This window comes from Engystomops pustulosus, chromosome 4, assembly GCF_040894005.1.
Source record: "Engystomops pustulosus chromosome 4, aEngPut4.maternal, whole genome shotgun sequence".
Classification (NCBI taxonomy): domain Eukaryota; kingdom Metazoa; phylum Chordata; class Amphibia; order Anura; family Leptodactylidae; genus Engystomops; species Engystomops pustulosus.
The window spans coordinates 153,053,099-153,074,519 of record NC_092414.1 but is presented as its reverse complement, the minus strand read 5'-3'; the positions used below and the strand labels follow the sequence as shown (position 1 = coordinate 153,074,519).

The following is a 21,421-nucleotide window of genomic DNA, read 5'->3' as shown; positions in this document are numbered from 1 at the left end:
TATCGAATATATAGTTCTATCCCTATAACCGGCTTAATCAGCTCCATTGTCCTGATTAGAAGTTATCCATGACCCTGCATCCTGTTCGCGCAGGCGTTTTGTTGCAATACAGCGGTACTGCAGTCTATGTAGAATTTTCTATCAATGTGAAAAGTGTGCCATTGAAATGTGTCAGATTGGCACCAAAGACAGGTCCTGGAGTCTTACAAATACTAGATGAAGCCCTGGGTCAAGCTTTTCTGGCGCATATAAAATGACTCCATAAATAAAGGAAAAGAGCTTTGGAGCGCCTGCCTCACACCTTAGCAAATGTATCACTTTATGACTGGATAGTGGCAAGTGAGGATGTTCTACATTTAGCCCTTCTTACAGATTACATTGTACTGTTTATAAAATGCTTGCATAGTCATCTCCCAGTCATGCATTTATTCACAGAATTTGGGGTGTTCTCAGGGAACCAATCCAAAATAAATTGTTGGTACCATCGGGAATGAGTGGATCAGGATCCCCTACATTATTTGATATACTGGTGGCTAGCGCATGTGTTCACTACTTAGGAATAATAGTAGGAAGGACTCTCAAATAGTTTTACTGCAAAATTTCCGCTTTATTATGCTTCTCCAGGAACAGAGGACTATAAATTAATGCATATTTACCGCACTTTATTATAATACGTCTTAACCCATCTGACATACCTTGGAGTGTGTTCATGTAATTTTAATAGTTTTTAAGCCTAAACAAGGCATTTGTTGCAAAAGGTAGGAACCCTAGTACAGATGACATTGCAAATTTAGCAAAATTTTGTTTAGGCTCCAAGATGGCATTTAAAAAACCTGAACTAGTACCGTATATACTCGAGTATAAGCCGACCCGAGTATAAGCCGAAACCCCTAATTTCAACACAAAAAACTGGGAAAACCTATTGACTTGAGTATAAGCCGAGGGTGGGAAATGCATTGGTTACAGCCTCCCAGTATATAGTCTGCCAGCCCCTGTAGCATACAGCCTGCTCAACCCCTGTAGCATACAGCCTGCCCAGCCCCTGTAGTAGGACAAAAAATAACACTGTACGCATCTTTCCGACGTCCCCCATAGGTCCTCTTCTGTCTCAGAGTGTCCCAGACAGAAGAGGACCTACAGGTGATGTCAGAAAGGTGAGTTTTGACTTTATTTTTTAGTTGACTCGAGTATAAGCCGAGTTAGGGTTTTTGAGCACACATTTTGTGTTGAAAAACTAGGCTTATACTCGAGTATATAAGGTAATTGGAAAAATTTACAGATGCACAAGAAAACAGACATTTTCATATAAAATATTTTATTGTTTCTGAAAACATTAAAAAAAAACAAATTTGAGCACTTTCCATAAAAAAAACGTAACTGAAATTCTACTGCAATATTAAACTACTGTAGTTTCAGCAGTACAACAGACAACAAAACAAGGGGTAGGTACTTTTTTCGCTTTTTTTCTTTTTAAATTGAATGTAAGAGGATGAAAGGGAATAGTATCTGTCATGTGCTGCAGATTAAGCACATTACGTTCAGTCTGTACAGTGACTCATATATGCAACGCATATGATAATCTTCCTTTCACAGTCCATTGGTTGGGAGTATTGCAACTTTTTGCAAAATGATCGTATTATACCATATCATGATCCGAAGGTCATTTTTAGTATTTGATTTTAAAACACTAAAATAGTTATTTAGAATTTAAAACACAATAAAAAAAACTAATTTAACAACTAAGCTGTTAGTTAAAAAAAAACTGAATAACAATGCTTGTCTGGTCAACACAGAACAAGTATTTAGTACAGCAAAAGTGGTTACAGGAATATACTGAGACTGTACAAGGTAATACACACATGCACATTTTGTGATCATGTATTAACACGGTGAAGCAAACAAACTTAATTTCTTCCTGCTGTAATATTCTCGTGTAAGAGAATAAGAAATATAAATATCTCACTGAGATTAATGCACATTGCTACATAAGACAATTGTCATTTTTATGACATTCCGCATTGTTTTCTTAATATAATGAAATTTGTCACTTTTTTTTTTTTATTTATTTATTTTTTTTCTAGTTTAACTCTGGGGCAAAATAGTTGCATTTATCCAAAAAGAGGTGCCGTGCCACAGGTTCAAAAGAAGTTTAGTGCAAGAAGTGAACCTGAGAACTTCTTTGTAATTATCCTCTTCTTTCTAAGACCTGTTCCTCGAGGGACAGGATGCAGGAAACCTCTTTTTAAGTAGTTTACAAGCAATGAGAACAGGCACTGCTCCAATAAAATGCCTTCCAGCAAAATGTAAAGTGTTTGCTGCAATACTGTACATATAATGCACCGCCAATTTTTTTTTTTTTTATAATATCACAATATTACCAAATTTAGCTTTCATGGCAAGAACAGCCTACCTTACACATTCAGCAACAGTGCAAATTGGTCAAGCGGTAAATAGATCAGAAAGCATAGATATTTTTTTTTTTAACCTACTATAGAATAAACAGTAAATTACTAGCTATGGTCCAAATGCCCTTGACAATTTTCAATTCACAAGTTGCCTTATAAAATGGCTTCTTAGACCAAAATAATTCCAATTACCCTTTGGGTTTTTTCTTCCACTTTTTTTGTCTTCTAATACTTTGGTACGCAATAGTGCTCCATCTCAATGTACAATAGTGAAAAGTACTAAGAGCAGGTACTGAAAAAAAAAATTAAAATACCAGCAAACACATATAGAACAGCCAAGTAAACTCACTATCACAATCAGGTTTACAGAGCTCTGAGTTGGCCGTAGCACCTTTTGGTAAAATGATATACAACGTTAATTCTCTAGATTGCTTTTTTTTTTATGTTTTTTTTTTCTCATTTTTTTTTTTATAAACAACGAAAGCTGGCGAAGATAAAACACAATCAATATTTAATATTCTATACAACTACAACTTCCATTAGACTAAGAATTGGGCCAACACTGTAACCAGTGGGAGTTTCGCAATTTTACTCTGAAAAAGTATATTATGAAGTGCTGCCAAAAGGAAAAATAATTGTTTTGGAAGTGAGCATATCCAAGTTTGTACACAGAGTTTTAACTTCTTAACATGCAAAAACAAACAAAACAAAAAATTAAGTGGAAAGGGCAAAGAAATTGAAAACAAAAAAAAAGAACAAACAGCTTAATCTTAAATAGCATGTTTGGTTGTAAAATCCCTAGAAGAAATCTGCTCAAATTTAGAGCAATCTAGGATAACAGAGAAAGTGACTAATGCGTAATAAAAAAAATCTCCATAGAAAACACATTTTTCCATGTGTTGTATCTGATGTTCAGGAATAACTTTTACTCCCCAATTAGAAACGTAGGTCAGCCACTGCTCGGCATGCAAGCATCTTAAGTAAAACAGAGTAAGAAATGAAATGTTATTTGTAGTCCATTCGTAACTTTTCTGGGAAATTGATCACATGCGACAAAGATACAGTTTCTAATATATACAAATATTAGAAATCGCAAAGCTTAATGATGGTTCCAGTTCCGAAAGTAGGTCTGAGAAGCACCTTCTCAATAGAGAATACTTCCCAGATACTTGCACTCCACACCACTTTCCCCTGCACTGGAGAATTCTATTTCCACTTTGTTTTTGCTTATGTGGACTTATCCAATGAAAGAAAAAAAATTAAAATGTGTAAAAGGGAAAGTGAGGTTATATGTTAAAATAATAAAAATGTACATCTTAGTGCAGTTTCTTAACTTATAGCTATAGGAGTTGTCCTCAATGAAATAAATAACTTTTTTTTCCATTAAAATACATATGCCACATATGATATGTTTATGGATACTAAAGTCACCATATTTCTACCTAATGGCCAGTTGTTGTTCATTGTCTTTAAGCAGTTAAGCAGTAGCATGTTCAGGGTGTATTTTAAAATGTTTTAATTAGTGTAGGGAAAAAAAATGAAACAAAAAAACCTAAAATGGATATAATACTGGCTCATCAACTGCCCAACGCATTGCAGAATAGGTGATTATCGTGTTAAGAACAGATGAAATATAGAGAACCTGTGCAGCAAACTTTTTTGAAAAGCTCATAATTATAAATGTTTCTGCTGCGGGAGGCACTTCTATTAAAGACAAATACAATGTCTGCCTTTTGTTTGATACAGTGTGCTACATTATAGTACAAGTTTAACCCAACATTTCAACTGTAGGATGGTCTTTGCTTTCTATCCATTCAAATCCAGTGGAGGTCATAGAGTTAATGGATTCATTACAGATCTGTTGGAACAATGGATCATTGTTCAGCTCCTCCAGTGTAGCTTCATCGTCCTGTACATGCTGCCGTCCTGGATCAAACAACAAGTTCGGATCTAAAGTGTTCAGATCATTGATGCTGCCTGAGAGTTCAGAAGACAACCGGATGTCGCTGGAGAAATCAGAGGCATTATTCAAATCTGAAGCCACTTGAACGACAAGTTGCTGGTTGGTTTGGAGGCTTTCCCCATCTAACAGGTCTTTAACAGTGCTGTTAAAATCAAGTTGCTGCTCTCCAATTTCAGATTGTGCTTGGTTGTCTCCAGTGGTAAAACCAATTGGATCAGTACTGCTGTTCTTTGTGAGGTAAGCTGGCGTTTGGAATTCATAAGCTGAAGTGCTGGAATTCATCATATTTTGTTGATTGGCACCAGAAAACATGGGAGATGTTTCCAAAATCTGAGTGAGATTCATTCTTGCAGTATAGTTAGAAGGCATATTGTTGATTCCCAACCCTCGCACTGCATCATCACGGTCAGAATCCAATTTGTTTAATAAAACATGAGTGATATTTTGTGTGTTATTTTGTTTCTGTAGGGATGGGAAAGCCGTCTGCATCATTACAGTTAACGGGACTGACTGACTTCTTTGCACTATGCTGTTGGCACTTGTGTCTGTTTGGACATTTGCAAGTATATTTTGAACTTCTGGAGTTACTAAGGATCCAAAAGCAGTCACGTTAGATCGAGAAGCATTCGAAATGGGGCATGGGGAATTTCTATTCCCACTTAAATTCCGTTGGCGGTGAACAGCTGGACTTACGCTACGACACCTGAAATTATTTCCACTTGTGCCTGTTCCTTTATTGTCGAGAGGAGCAGGAACTGCAAAGCCCTCCTGTTTGCTGGTACTGCTTATTGAAGGTAGCTGATGCTGAACTGGAGATACAGGAGTCAAACGACCAAAGTGATTGTCATGATGTCTCGACTGAGACTGATATGACTGACCAGGAACAGCAAAAGCATGTGGCTTTCTGAAACTGTCTTCTACCAGCTCCTTATAACTTGGAAGAATTCCATGAGCGGAAACGGAAGAATTACCAACAGAGCTATACCCATTATTCATCCATTCCAGCTTCGTCTTGTCTGGATGAGTAGCCATGGGCCTTTGCATTGGTTTAACTGGGCTACTCGAAACAATGCTAGCATCATGGTATGAGATGCTGGAGTTTATAGGCGTAAAAGCAAAGGGATTCCTGCATTCAACTGGACTTGGAGGAACACTGCTGCTGCAGTTAGAATGTGGGGTCCCAACTGGTGTGTGTCGGCTACTTCCCAAAGCACTATCTACAGGTGTTGTTTGAGCTAGCCGAGAACAAGGGCTCTCTCTTGACAAACTCTGAGTGCCGGAGATCATCTCTGAAGTAGGTGTTGGAGTCAAAGTTGGAGTGGGTGTTGGAGTAGGAGTGTGAACTGGAGTTACACTGCTATGTACTGAATGAAAAAAGTGGGCACTATTTGAATGTGTGGGTACAGGTGTACCATGGGCAGCTGATGCTTGGTTTTGGAGCACCATTCCTAAACTACCATAATTTTGAGAGTTATTGTTCATTGACATTTGCTCCTCCATAAGTACTAACTCCTCAACAATGCTATCCTGCGTGAGATCATCATCAAATGAAAAGAAACTGTCAGTGGTAGGAGGGTCGTTAAGATCAGAGCGCTGAGGTAACTGGTTAGAAGAATGTGCTTGAAGCTGATTCAAAGACGAATCCTCAAGTTGCTGGCTGTAAGCGTCTTGTGGTAGTCCTTCAAAATCAACAGGCTCCCACACAGTTTTTTGCAAGTTATCAGCACCAGAAGTTCCTGGCATTTCCAGGACGCCAATAGTTTGAGCCTGCTCACAATTACCAGATGTGAAATTGGAACTTTCTGCAATCTCCTGCCAAGTGTTTTGATCAAACGGGAGGTCTGACTTTGGATCAGTGACAAATTTAAACACACTACCTTCTAGTTTCACTTTAACGTCCTGGGACGTGGCTATGAGCTCTTGGGGAGGGTCAGTGGTCTTTTCAACACAGCTCAAGGAATAATTTGTTACCATCTCAGTACTGTTTCCTTGCTGTGTGCTGTCACTAGGTACTAGAACAACATTTACTACATTATCATTTTTCAACGTCAGTGCTTTTTTAACTTTCTTCACGGCGCCAACTGCCCCAGTTCTCGGACATTCTGAAGAGGCTGCAGACAGCTGACCAAGAAGTGATTTTTTCGCTGGTGGTATCTGCGAGTCCTGAACGGAAACAGTCAAACGCTTTCTCGGGCTCTTAGATGACAATCTAACGTCTTTTCCAGATAGATCATTAGTAGTGTTTGGACTGGGACCACTGCTGAATAAACTCGGGGATGCAACACATAAAGTTACAGTACCTTGACTGCTGCTGGCTGAGGAAACAGAAGTGCCTTCAACTGAGCGACTTTTACATTTGGTCCTTGTTGCCTCTGCCCTTTGTTCAAGGGTCTTAACAGTCTGAGTGTCACGAGCAACATCAAGAGATTGTTTATCCTGACTGACTTTGGGTGTAAATAACATAATAGGTGTAGCTTTTCTAGATTTGGAACCATCTGTGTTCTCTTGGCACGGATTCTCCTCCGTTAAGGTGTCAGGTTCAGTTTTTACCTCCACAGAAGATGCCACAGGTGTACCCATCCGTGGAACAGGCGATTGCAAAGAAACTACAGAGCCATTTTTGATTTGTGGCACAGTCCTATCATCTGCCGAGTTGCCACTGCTATTGACAGGCGGAGTTTGTTTAACAGAAGTAGTAGCATTGCTGGGAGCAAGAGATATTGTGGTCATTTTCACAACATTCAGAGCGCCAACATGTGAAGCTGGCACCACATTTTTAATGGGGCTACTGGTGATAACCACAGTGGTGGGTGAACGGATCGTCAAGGGGTTAGAACTGGCTGGCTTAGGCAAAATCTGAGCGTAGCGATGTCTAGCAGATCGATCACCAACAGGACTTGCTGGAACATTTTGGGGAGTCTTTGGTGACTGCTTTACAGACTGCATGTGCTGAGTGACTACTTGAACATTTAACGGTAGGACCTTCCCCTCAGGTGATCCAATGGGACTGGGTGAGGTCACAAGTGGCCGTGTTCTTTGTACCTGTTACAACACAAAAGTGATAGTTTAGTATAAAGGAAGCTATAATATTAATGATTTATTAGTGAAAAGGCTATAACAAACATTGGAAAGCACTAAAGCAATTTGAAAGTTTCTGCATATTACTTTAATAAACATATTTATTTATTCATTTTGACATTGTTTTGGCATCTATAAATGAGAACATCGTCAGGCCTCCATCTGCCAAGACAATCCCTTCACACCCCTCAATCATCACATCACAGGGTTCTGTGCAGATAAGAGAAGGAGCTGCTAGATGGCTGAAATTTTTTTATGAAAATAAAGTGTCCTGATCAGAGTTATCAATTGTCAGGTCAGTCGCAGCAAAAATGCTAATGCACATTCTGGTAAAGTCACTGTCTATTAGATGTTTAAACGCACTCTATTCAGTGCTGCTTTAACCCCTGGTTACCTAGTAATCGGCTTTTTTAGTGAATTTTTGTATGGTTTGGTGGTTTAAGGACCATATCTTATTTATTGTATGCCACCTAAAAAAATGTTTGCGTTGTGGGTTTTTTTTTTTTTTGAGACTCAGAGCCAATTAAAACGCAATAAAAGTTTAACTTTTTTTTTTTTCATTTCATTTTCAGTTTATTTGGGGTTAAAATTGGAAAAAACCGCTTTTTGTAATTTAAAGTGCATTTATTTTAAAATTAGCTCAAAATGAACATTATTAATGTACTCCCTATTTAGTTTCGGTTGTTTTGATAAATAATATGTATAGGCTCAGGCAAATTGGACGACTATGGCAATGTTTTTTGTAGTGTAGCTGGGGATTTTTTTTCCTTATATAGGAAAATTTAAATGGATTTTTATGAATATTTATGAATTTTTTTTGTGTATGTATGCATGTTTTTACTTTATATGTCCCCCATGAGGTTATAAAAGACTCCTAGGGCACATTTTCACCGTTTTTTTTTTTCTTTTAAAAGTTTCCCCCTGTAACTGGGGCATCTATAAGAGCCTCAGTTACAGGAGAAAACCACCACCTGTCACTGGTGATCCTAATCAGAGAAGGACTTGGTATAATTAGACCCAGCAGCTCTGATTAACCCCTTTAGACCTGACGGTGACGTGACTGCCGAGTCTATAGTGCCGGCAACAGCACTGGCTCTGCTCCTCTATGCATCACGCTACTGGTTATAAACCACATCTCCCTACTCCCAAGGATCTGCAAAAAAAAATTAAAAATGATGTGTTTATAATCTACTTTTTGCCCTGCTCAGTTGGTTGCATACTGATGTCATCCATTGACTTCTATGGTCCATGGTCTGCATGTGAGAAAAAAAATAATAATAGTGCATTCTGCAATTTTTTGCATCAGTAGAAAAAAAAAAAGGATCAATGGGTATATGTACCATCCGCAAAAAAAAAGAAAAAGACCCATCTGAATGAGCCCTAAATTAGACATTTTATATTAATATTACTAGAACAACCTTTACAATACATATAATAAACTGTCATAAAACTCACAAAACACTGGTTGATGGAAGAGCATGCAAACAGTAAGAATGGAAACGCAATCAGGCTGAGCCCCACCCCCAGACTTTGGCATTGTGTTTCTGAACGTAATATAATCCCCCCCCCCCCCCCCATGCAATAGTACCAGAAACATTCAGATAATACAATATTAGAAAAAAATTAAAAAGTATCAAATATCGTGATATTTCGCAAGGTATCCTATTGCACTCAAAATTCAGGTATCGGTGCAACCCTAATTAGTAGTGACTACTTTTGCATTGCTGGAGCTCAGTTGCATTCACCTTAATTTGACAAAGCCTTAACAATGTCTCACATTAGGCACAGCCACTTTATAGCACAGAGCCGTCTCTGGTAAACAATATAGGGGACACAATGCTTACTGGAGTGCTGGAGCCTCATCAAACAGTCAATCTGCATGGGTAAAGATTCAAGCTTCCACTTACTACTAGGATTACTAAAGACCTGTGGTGATCAGCACTGTGGTATCATTACACATATGTTTAAAATGAGCCCGAAGTTGGGTACCACAACTGTGGAAAACATCTTGTGTGGTACAAATTTCAAGGACACTTCACCCATCAGACCTCAACAGCTACAGCCCAGTGGCATTAACACCCCGTTTCATGCAGGCCTTCGAGAGGTTGGTTCTCACACTTCCACCCTCTAGTGAGCTCATCTATGGATACCTTACAATTTGCTTATTGCCATTATCCACCTTCTACATCGAACTCTTTCTCATCAGGAGAGCCGGAGAACACTGTGAATAATGTTCTTTGATTTCTCCAGTGCTTTCATAACTATACAGCCAGGGCTACTAAGAGACAAACTGGATCTGGCTGAAGTGGACCACCACCTCTCTAGCTTGATCGTAGGCCTCAGTATGTGAGAGCCAAGGAATGCAAGTCGGGCACTGTGATAAGTAGTACAGGTGCACCTCAAGGTACAATTCTGTCTCCCTTCCTCTTCACATTGTACACAGAAGATTTCAGGTACAATTCAACTAGCTACTCACTCCAGAAGTTCTCTGATGACTCTGCTATAGTAGGCCTCATTACCGGATCAATTGATCCAGGAATTTGTGGACTGGTGCTAGCAAAACCACCTTGGGATTATTGCTGGGAAGACCAAGGAGATGGTGGTGGACTTCCATAAGCGCAGTCCTCCTACCCAACCAGTGGAAATCCGGAGGACAAACACTGAGGCAGTGGGTGTCCTCCTTAACAATAAACTGGAGTGGACAGAGAACATAAACAGACTTAACAGCAAGGGTCAGAGCAGGCTATACATGCTGAGGAGGCAGAGAGCATTTGGAGTGCAGGGGGCACTTCAAGACCTTCTTCAACTCTGTAGTAGCTTCAGCCATCTTCTTTGGTGTAGTCTGTTGGGGAAGCAGCTTCTCAGATAGGGACAGGAGCAAATCTCTAATATTATTGTTCTGTCATGGTTGTATTGTACTCTCTCGTTGCGAATTTCCCCACTGTGGGACTAATACAGGATTATCTTATATATTATATGTATAGTCTATACTAATCCTATTAATTCATAATTTATTTGAACACTGTCATTATTCCAATTTTTTTAAATGACCATAAAACAAATGTTATTCACCATCTATAGGTACAACAACGTGCGTGTGTGAAAGGCTCAACACTACATACGCACAATTTATTTCCTTCTACACCAATCAGTTTAGAAAATATCATGTGTTTATCAAAGTTTTTGCAAATTAAAAACTGAAAAGTGTGCCATGCATATGTATTCAGCTCCCCTTTACGCTGGCAAATGAGAAACACATAGTGACTGCTGGCTGCCCACCTACACTGACCGCCAAGACAAGGAGTGCACTCCAATAGGCTTAGGGTAACTCAACGAGCAGCAGAGAGTCACAGCTCAGGTGGGATTTACATGCCCCCAGTGGCTTTTCTGGCAGCATTAGACAGGTTGAAACCAGCAAATGGTGCCAGTACCAATCGCTCGCCAGCCCTCTTCAAAACATCCTTAACAGCACCTTAAGGTACTTTTATGTCACAGGGGTTAAAAAAGGATCCCAACATAGAAACCTTTCTAAACCAAATTGTGTTTGATATGGTCATTGTCTTGTCTATGTGCATCATTTTCCAGAAATATTAATTGGAGTGTTTATTTCATATTATGGTATGTTTTTCTTAATGGGTACTGTTCAAACAAAAGTGTAAATACTTTTCTAGGGTGGAGAAAGCATTTGCCCAAGCTGGATATAGCTATATACAGGGCAATCCTGGAGACCATCCTGCCAGAGGCTGCAAAAGACTTAAGAGTGCGGTGTAGGTTCATACAATGGATTGTTTAAATGAAAGCATATCCGTGTGTTAAAATGTCCAGACCTGAATTCCATTGATAATTTATGATGTTCAAATGTTCTCCAAGCAATCTGACTGAGCTAGAAAAATTATGAATACTAAAATGGGAAAAAATTCTAGCTTTCAGATGTGCAAAGCTGGTAGAGACATAACCCAACAGCTTTCATTGCTGCCAACGGTGGTCGTACAAAGTACTGTATAAGGTGGGCTAAAAATAAAATGCCACACATAATAAATATTTAATTTGCTAAAATTTGGAAAAGCATATATAATTTACTTAACATTTCACACAACAATTGTAACTTGCTACTACAGGCAGTCCTCGGGTTATGTAGGTTTGTTTGTAAGTTGAATTTGTGTGACTATATATTTTGTATTTGTATCAACGTAGATATGACAAGGCATCACTCACGGCGACGGGCCGTTTCGCGCAGTCCTGCGCTTCCTCTAGCCGTGTGCACACGGCTAGAGGAAGCGCAGGACTGCGCAAAACGGCCAGTCGCCGTGAGTGATGCCTTGTCATACCTCCCTGCCCACAGGTGTTCAATAAAAGAAGATTTACCTGGTGAGTGCCGCCTTCTTATTTCTACTTATCTACGTTGAAACATTGTCCTGATATCTGGCTGAGCACCACCGTGATATCTTTGTTTCTATCCAGTGAAGCTATACATGCCCTTGCCTCCTCATCTGTACGTACGGGCCCGGTAGTGCCAGCGGATTTCTCTCCGGGGGGGATTTCCACCACCCTGCTACTTTGTTGCAATATTTTGTATTTGTGACAATTGTTTTCAAAACTTTTGGGTTGTCATACGCACCAAAATGAATGCTAAATCTTAATTGCAGACACCATTGATAACTCTTACAGCTGATCATTGTAGCCTAGGACCAAAGTACAGTACATTACCAACATGCAGATGTCTGTTTGTAACTAGGGTGTTCTTAATGGACTGTCTGAATAGTTATTTTGAGGAATCTTCCAACTTTACTAAACCCTTATAAGGACATGAGTAGCACTGCCTTCTGGGATCATTTATTTACTCTACATCAGACTACTGCTTGGTGTAAAAACTATAGTTAACAGAATTTTAAGTGAGCAGAGATTGCTGGCATAATTCAATAAAGAAACTCTACAAAAGTATATGTAGCTATAAATAAAGTATGGCACAGGACATGCTACTAAGATGCAAAGCTAAATGCAAATAAAATTGTATTTTAAAATATAAGGCACTTGTGGAAATTACCGGAATTGGACTAGGAACAGCGGCCACAACAATTCCAATAGGCTGAGGCGAAAGGATTGCAGGGCTTCCATTACAAATGCTAGTTATTCCATTGGGCGTAGACCCGTCTTGTTTTTTTATTTGGAGTTCTCCTGGTAAAGGCGACTGTAGCTTTTGTTCTTGCTGCTTTTTCTGGATTTTCCTCTGCAACTGTTGTTTGGCATCTACAGGAGAAGCAAGGGTCTTCACTTGTGGGTGGAAAGCATTGCTTTCAGACATAGGCACAAATGCAGATGTCTGTGTTATTCCTTTCAATCCTGCAAAAAAATAAATAAAATTAGCACATGGTCATGTACCGTAAACAGTACATATAGATCACTTTTCAACTAAATAATAGTGCCCTCCTCCCTAAAGAACTGCAGGAATAGACTATATTCAGAAAGTACAGGCCCCAGATCCTGTTTGAATGGACCATTATGTGTCCTGCAACTCTATTCATTACAACTTCTCCTCACTGCACAACTGCATCAGAATATGGATTCCTGTTTTAGTATAATAATTTAGTAGTATCCCATTATGACCAGAATTCATACAAGTGTATATCTGCTGGAAATTACATCAAAATCCAGCAAGATAAACCAGGGACACTTACGCATATATCCAGGTACTGTGACCGTGGTAATCTTCTTATATCATATCTGTTATCTTTTACCGCCATTCTTCTACAATAAACTTTAACATTGTGCTAATGAGCCTGAGGGGCTCTGGTGGGTGGTGTTCTCAGAGCCCCTCAGTGCTGCAGCGTCACAGGCCGTTACAATGAGCTCCCAGTGCGAGGGGAGATCTGCTCTGCTCATTGTGACAAAGAGTGAAAAGAAAATACAGGGTAAAATTACCCATTTGCATACAGCCTTAGGACCTCATTGCTTAAGTTTCCAGGCATTTAGAGGGACAATGAAGGGATAGAGGCAATGCTCTCTAATGGCAGTTTATTAAAATATATTTAGATTAGGGGGTTATTTTGCATGACGGGTTCTCTTTAACGAGTTAGAAGTGCCCTACCAGTAGCCCCTCAGGCTCATTAGCATAATTTAAAAAGTTTACTTTAGAAGGAAGGAGGCCATGGATAACAAGTATAAGAAGATTATCACACAGTGCCATGTCTATGAGTAAGTGTCCCTGGTGTATCATGTTTGATGGTAGATTTCCTTAAAAAGCCAAATAAGGAAATATGTAAAATTTGTTATTTGAAATGTCAACAGTTACAAGTAGTACAAGCAATTAAAGAAAGCAATGCCTTGTGTATGGTTATAAAACCAATAATAAAAGTACCTTTGCAACATACTTTCTAAAATATTTCTTAAATCTGTTCCTGTGCCCTGTTTTTCCCCTACCTTTCTATCTGTTTGGCAGTTTGTATTCACTAAAGCAGATCGACTGATAAAGTTACTAATAACAGTCACTGAATATTCTTATTTACTAACAGAGCTAAATCAACATGGAAGAATATATTGTGTAGGTATGATGAGAGTTAAAGAGGCAGTGTCACCAGCTTTTACACCACAAGTTCCCCCAGGTAGGGTATAAAATATTATTTAACCCCATAGCGCAATAAGACGTACCTGTACGTTTTATTGCGCATGGGGTAGTATGAAGAGGGTTCACGGGCTGAGCCCTCTTCATACACGCCGGGTGCTTGCTTCACAATGAAGCAAGCACCCGTCGCTAACACCCGCGATCGGTGCTTGTACCGATCGCGGGTGTTAACCCTTTCATTGCCGCCGGCAAAGCTGCCGGCGGCATTAACGAGCCGGCGGCGCGTGGGCGCCGCCATCTTGGCTCCGATCGCCGCTCCCCGTGACGTCATCGGGGAGCGGCGATCCGTTGCCATGACAGCCTCGGATCACACAGTGATCCGAGGCTATCATGTTTTAGGCCATCTATTACAATGTGCGATCTGCACATTGTAATAGATGGTGTGCAAAATCCCTATATACTGCCATACTGTAGTATGGCAGTATATGGTAGGATCAATCAGACAACCTAGGGTTAAAGTACCCTAGGGAGTCTGAAAAATAGTAAAAAAAATTTTATAAAAAAAATTAAAAATAAAAAATGATATTAAAAAAACCTAAAAATTCAAATCACCCCCCTTTCCCTAGAACTGATATAAATATAAATAAACAGTAAAAATCATAAACACATTAGGTATCAGCGTGTCCGAAAATGCCCGATCTATCAAAATATAAGAATGTTTTTTTACTGCGTTTAACCCCGTAACGGAAAATAGTGCCCAAAGTCGCAAATGACATTTTTTTGCCATTTTGAAAAATATAAAAAAATAAATAAAAAGTGATCAAAAGGTCGTACAATTCTAAAAATAAAAGCATTAAAAACGTCATCAAAAGTCGCAAAAAATGACACCACCCACAGCTCCATACACCAAAGTATGAAAAAGTTATTAGCGCAAGAAGACGGCAAAATGAAGAATTTTTTTTTTGTACAGGAGGTTTTAATTTTTGTAAATGTATGAAAACATTATACAACCTATACAAATTTGGTATCCATGTGATCGTATTGACCCAATGAATAAATTAGACATGTCATTTGGAGCGCACAGTGAAAGACGTAACATCTACGCCCGCAAGAAAACGGCGCAAATGCGTTTTTTCACCATTTTCACTGCATTCAGAATTTTTTTCCAGCTTCCCAGTATATGGCATAGACAATTAAATGCCATCACTATGAAGTGCAATTTGTTACGCAGAAAACAAGCCATCACACAGCTCTCTACATGGAAAAATAAAAAAGTTATAGATTTTTGAAGGTGGGGTGTGAAAAATAAAGACGCAAAAACGAAAAAGGGCCTGGTCCTTAAGGGGTTAAAGCATTCAATTTTTAACACTAAAACTTGCCAGACTAGCAGGTTTCCTGTATCTGTGCAAATATGAGAATCTCATTAACACACACAGGTTGTGGCTGTGTTGAGTAGTCAGAATTTAGAAGTATATCTGAATCTTACATCGTTAATTGTCTGTATCGCTGGTTCTATGGCACAGAGATGCATTATGGACAATAACATTCTCATCTTTACATTAACACCAGAAAATTAGTTCTACCTACAATAGAACTGTTAATTCAGTGGTTTAAAAGCTGCGTTAGTCTCTTTAACCCCTTAAGGACGCAGGGTTTTTCCGCTCATTTCTCGCTCTCCACCTTCAAAAATGCATAACTTTTTCATTTTTAAGTGTACAGACCTGTGTGAGGGCTTATTTTGTGTGTAACAAATTTTACTTTCCCGTAATGTTATTTATTTTAACATGCCGTGTACAGCGAAGCTGAAAAAAAATTCCAAATGTAAAAAAAAAATTGGAAAAAAAACCGTCACGATCTTGTGGGCTCTGTTTTTTCGACTTTGACTGTGCACTCAAAATCACCTCTACTTTATTCTTTGGTTCGGTGCGATCGCGGTGATACCAAATTTATATAGGTTTTATTGTGTTTTAATACATTTTCAAAAATAAAACGAATGTGTACAAAAAAGAAAAAAAAATTTTTGTCATCTTCTGACGCTAATAACTTTTTCATACTTTGGTGCACGGAGATGTGTGAGGTGTCATTTTCTGCGAAATGAGGCAACGTTTTCATTGCTATCATTTTGAGGTCTGTGCGACATTTTGATCATTTTTTATGTGATGTAAAAAGGTGTAAAAGTCGCATTTCGGACATTTGACCGCCATTTCCCGCCTCGAAGGTCACCGCCGGCCGTAACGGTTTTTATATTTTGATAGATCGGGCATTTTGGGATGCGGCGATACCTACTGTGTCTGTGATTTTTACTGTTTATTATGTTTTATATCAGTTCTAGGGAAAGGGGGGTGATTTGAAGTTTTAATATTTTATTAATTTTTTTTATTTTTTAAACTTTTTTTTTTCTTTTGTTTTCCACGATTTCTTAGACCATCTAGGGTACATTAACCCTAGATGGTCAGATCGCTCCTACCATATACTGCAATACTTCTGTATTGCAATATATGGCATTTTTGCAGGTCATTCATTACAATGAGCCACTGGCTCATTGTAACGAATCTCCAGAAGCCATGTAGCCTCGTGTCAAAAGAAGACCCGAGGCTACCATGGCAACCAATCGCTGCCCCCCCCGATGACGTTCGGGGGCGCGGCGATCGTAAAAAAGATGGCGCCGCCGGCGACTTTGCCGGCGGCAATGACAGGGTTAGTATTAGCGGTGGGGGTTTTCTGCAAAATGCAAAAACCCCCACCTTTGTATGAAGAGGACTCAGCCCGTGAGCACTCTTCATACACTCCTTATACCTCTGCGCCGTAGAGCTACGGCGCAGAGCGTTAAGGGGTTGAACTTCCTGTCCTTATCCATCTTTAATACACTGCTCATTACAATGTACAAAATAACAAAACATGGGATACAGAAACTTTTTCCTTGATCAAGTATATTGCAAAGGATATTATGATCACCTGCCCTTTTTATTTCTAAAATAGTTAGATCTATTTTTCTAAAAAAAAAAAAAAAAAAACTATTTTCTCAAAAATGCTGACGATCGTGTAAAAGAGTTTAGTTACAGAAAGAATTGTAGTCAGCAAAGCACATAAAGTACCATGTCTACATGCAATACCTGTAGGTAGCAGAGTGCTACAGAAATCTGTTCATGGACATGTGAGGTCATACAGGTGCACGAGCCGTTATGATCACACGCCTCAGATTACTCTCTGTGATAGAATAAGCCTTGCTCCTTCATGTCAATCACATGAGCATCAACAGATTTCTATCCGCTGAAAGTGGTCAAACCCTTTAATTTTATGTAGCGGTTATCCATGTTGTGTACAGAATTTCTAATATCCAAGTAAACCTCTGTGTATTACCCAATCTTTTATAATGTGGCACTCTCCTGCCCATAGGTATTGCATGTAGACATGTTAATTTTTGTGCTCCGATTACTTTCTGTGATATCCATGAAAACCATGAGGAATTGATATAGAAATTATATTGGAAAATTGTATAACTTTTCCTTACATAAAACAAATTATTTGCTGAAAGTGGACATAATTTCACAGAGGAAATAAATTACCTGCAGAATCACCAGCCATTACAGTTAATGCTGCCATTGATTTAGTACCAATATAGTGGCTTTTAACCAGAAAACGAGCCAGATCCAAAACTGAATCAAATGGCTGACTAATGACCTTCTGAGCCCATTCACAAACAAGGCGACAGGCTGCAGACACAACCTCTTCATCCGCATTCTGCAGCTGAGCAGATACTTCCATCCCATCCAGCTAAAAAATAAGAACAGTAGCAGTTAGAAGAAAGCAAGCAGCACATATCTACTGGTAAATACAGCAAGTTTTACTATAAAAGTCACAGTCAGCAAATGTATTGCATTGCATCTTATCATGGTATATCAGATATAGAGCTGTGTTCACAGTTCTGCTGGTTATCAAAGTCACAATTTACAGACATTACCCTAACAATGCTCATTTTTTAACTATATTGAATCACTGTTCAGTGAATAAACGTCTCAAAATTAAAACGAAGAACAGCCACCTAGGTCATGGTGTGGTAAGACACTAGGTGCTCACTACACCATGACTAGATGTAATAGACCTCTATAGGGACTGTGATCTGGCTGCAGTTTTTACAACTAGATCACAATGTGTTTGTGTGCAGGGAAACTCAGCTCTTAACAGTTTAGGACAGTGGTGGCGAACCTATGGCACGGGTGCCAGAGGTGGCACTCGGAGCCATTTCTGTGGGCACCCGGGCCATCACCCCAGGACAAAGTTCTCCAAATAGGACAACATCCACTAAATCTTCCTGCAGTCCCAGGCAACTTTAGAGATGCTGCTCTCAGCGCTATTTTAAAGCGACACTTCATTGGCTGTTTGAAACTGCGGGAAAAGTGAGAAGGTGTGGACAGAACTGCAATATCTTTGGAGGTCATCCACCCACCATTCTTTCTCTACAGAGAGACCCTGGAGAGAAGCTACAACAAGAGTCTGAATTTGCCCTCCTTCTTTTAAATGTATTGGTGACCTCTGGGGGTTCATATGATTAAAAGATGTGGATGAACAGATAACAATAAGTTACTGCCTAAAATGCCATGTTGGCACTTCCCGTTAAATACATAGATTTTGGCTGTAGTTTGGGCACTCTGTCTCCAATAGGTTCGCCATCACTGGTTTAGGATACGTTTTGACTACTTTATTACAAGTTAAAATAAAAAGGCCTCTTTCTAAATATTGTGTTTTTAGAATAAACATTGTAAAATAAAAATTAAGCAATGGTTTAACCCCTTCACGCTCCGTGGCGGATATATCCGCCACGGAGCGCAGTGACTTAGCGCTCAGTGGCGGATATATCCGCCACGGCGCTTATGCCGGCTCGGCTCTGGATCAGAGCCGAACCGGCATCGGGAAACACGGGGTGCCGGCTGTAACTAATAGCCGGCACCCCAGTGTAACACCCGTGATCGGAGTTGTCTCCGATCGCGGGTGCTTAACCCGTTAAATGCCGCGGTCAGCGCGACCGCGGCATCTAACAAGCATCTGGGGGGGTCTTTCCCCCACGATCAACCCCCCCGAACCGTTTTCGGGGGGCGCCGATCGTTGCCATAGCAACTCTGTGGTCCGATCTGGACCCCAGAGTTACTTGCAAGAATTGCCAGTAAGATGGCGTCTGTGACGTCATCTTACTGGCACAGTGCCAGCCTATGCAAGTGCATAGGCTGACACTGATAATACTCTGCAATACATGAGTATTGCAGAATATTATCATGAACAAGCAATCAGAGGATTGCTTGTTCATATCCCATGGTATAAAAGTGAAAAAGTAAAAAAAAAAAGTTATTCAATAAAAAAATAAAGTCATAAATCACTAAAAATGCCCCAAACTCCCAAAACATATAAAGAGACATATAACTCAAAAAAAAGTCTAAATCATAACACAAACCCCACATATATAGTATCACCGCGTCCGTAACAACCCGTAGAATAAAAGTAAATCATTATTGAACCCCCACGATAAACGCCGTAAAAAAAACTGTTATAAACCCTCCAAAAATTATGATTTTTACCTTTTCAATCCCACAAAAAATGCTATAAAATGCGATCAAAAAACCATATGTACTCAGACATGATACTGGTGCAAAGTACAACATGTCCCGCAAAAAACAAGCCATCAACCAGCTCCGTAGCCAAAAACGTAACAATGTTATGCCACTTGGAAGATGGCAATACATAAATGATATATTTTTCCCCACATTAGGGTTTTGTTTGACAAATTTAGTAAAACGTAAGAAAATATATTCATGTCTGGTATCCCCGTAATCGTATCGACCCATAGAATAAAGATAACAGGATTATTAGTCTATACGGTGAACACCAAAAAAAAAAAAGTAAAAAATCCAGTACAGAATTGATGCTTTTCTACTCCTGCCCTCAAAAAAAGTTCCTAAATTTTCAACAATAGGTGATACCAACCCCAAAATGGTAACAATGGAAAAAGCATCTCATCCCGCAAAAAAAATGCCGTCACATGGCCCCAATAACGAAAAAGCGAAAATTTTATAGCCTTCAAAAGGGGCCAATGAGGAAACTAAAATCCTGGCAGCTGCAGCGCCCTCCTTCCCTTCTGCGCCTCGCTGTGCCCCCATAAAACAAATCACAGCCACATGTGGGGGGTCGCTGCACTCAGGAGAAATTGCAGAACAAATTGTATGGTGGGTTTTCTCTTTTTATATTTTGGAAATGTGTAAATTTTAGGGCTAAATGAACGTATAAGGGAACAATATGACCATTCTAAATTTCACCTCCATTTTGATTCAATTACTATGAAGATCTCAAGGGGTTAACAATCTTCGTAAAAGCTGTTTCTGATAGCTTGAGGGGTGCAGATTTGAAAATGGGTAGATTATATAGGGGGTTTTGATGCTAAATATGTAAAATTTCATTCAAAACTGTATTTATCCCCAAAATAGTCAATTCTGAAAATCCGGAAAAGCGATATTCTATTTGTAGGCCGCGTGACATCAAAATAAATTATCGAGACATTTCAGAAATCATGAAAATGTAAAGTAGACAAATGGGAAATGTTATTCAGCAACTTATTTAGGTGGTAAATCTATCTGCCTGAAAACGCAATGATTTAGAATTTCGAAAATGGCAAATTTTTCAAAAAATTTATCATATTTTCTTTTTTTTCAAAAGTTATAACCATATAAAGCGACGCAGGTCAGAATCCAAAAAATCGGGATGAGCCTTAAGCTACAAAATGGCTGCGTCCTTAAGGGGTTAAACACTTAATTGCACAAACAAAAAAAACTTAAAGAGCAACTCTGTAAAGATTTTTTTCCCAAAAATCAATAGCTCTGGGATGTAAAACAACTTTGCCTATTATCTTTGCTACCTATATGGAGCAGTTTCTTTCCCCCTCAGATTACCTCAGAGCTGCAATGGCTGCTTCCTCGGCATGTGCTGACAAGCCCTGTGTGGGATGGGAGGAGCGGCTGCTCCCTGCTCACAGGGGAGGAGGTCATGTGACGCAGATGTCTGCTGCACAGAATAGTGAGGTACACGATCTCCCCTGTTCCCCATCAGTACCTCCATCCCAGTCTGTGATTCAACAGAACTTTGTCTCTCTCCTCATGCTGCTCCCTCCACCTTGTTATCGACAGTATAAGCTCTGTCCAGATAAGCTATTAACCCTTAGTGCCCACAAAGCAGAAGCATAGACTTCATGTACTCAGGAGGTCGCACTAACATTTTTACAGAAGGCCAATAATACTCCTCTTTCTATTTTTGGAAAGTATTTTTAGCTGCGGAGTATGAAAATTTCAGTAATACATATATATAGCTGATAGCCCTATATAATGTTAATAGATGCTACTTATACAAAAAAAATGATCTCAGTAAGTATCTTCT

General features: G+C 39.3%; 1 protein-coding gene across 1 annotated transcript in view; it reads right to left on the bottom strand.

The window, feature by feature from the left end:
* Positions 1-1,994: 1,994 nt before the first annotated feature.
* RFX7 (regulatory factor X7) overlaps positions 1,995-21,421 on the bottom strand; it is a 79,560-nt gene continuing 60,133 nt past the window's right edge. The window contains exons 7-9 of the mRNA XM_072148157.1: positions 17,572-17,779; positions 12,491-12,786; positions 1,995-7,410 (exon numbers count right to left, since the gene is read on the bottom strand). Coding sequence (XP_072004258.1) covers positions 4,174-7,410; positions 12,491-12,786; positions 17,572-17,779 — 3,741 coding nt within the window. The 3' untranslated portion in view covers positions 1,995-4,173. The remainder of the gene's footprint in view (positions 7,411-12,490; positions 12,787-17,571; positions 17,780-21,421) is intronic.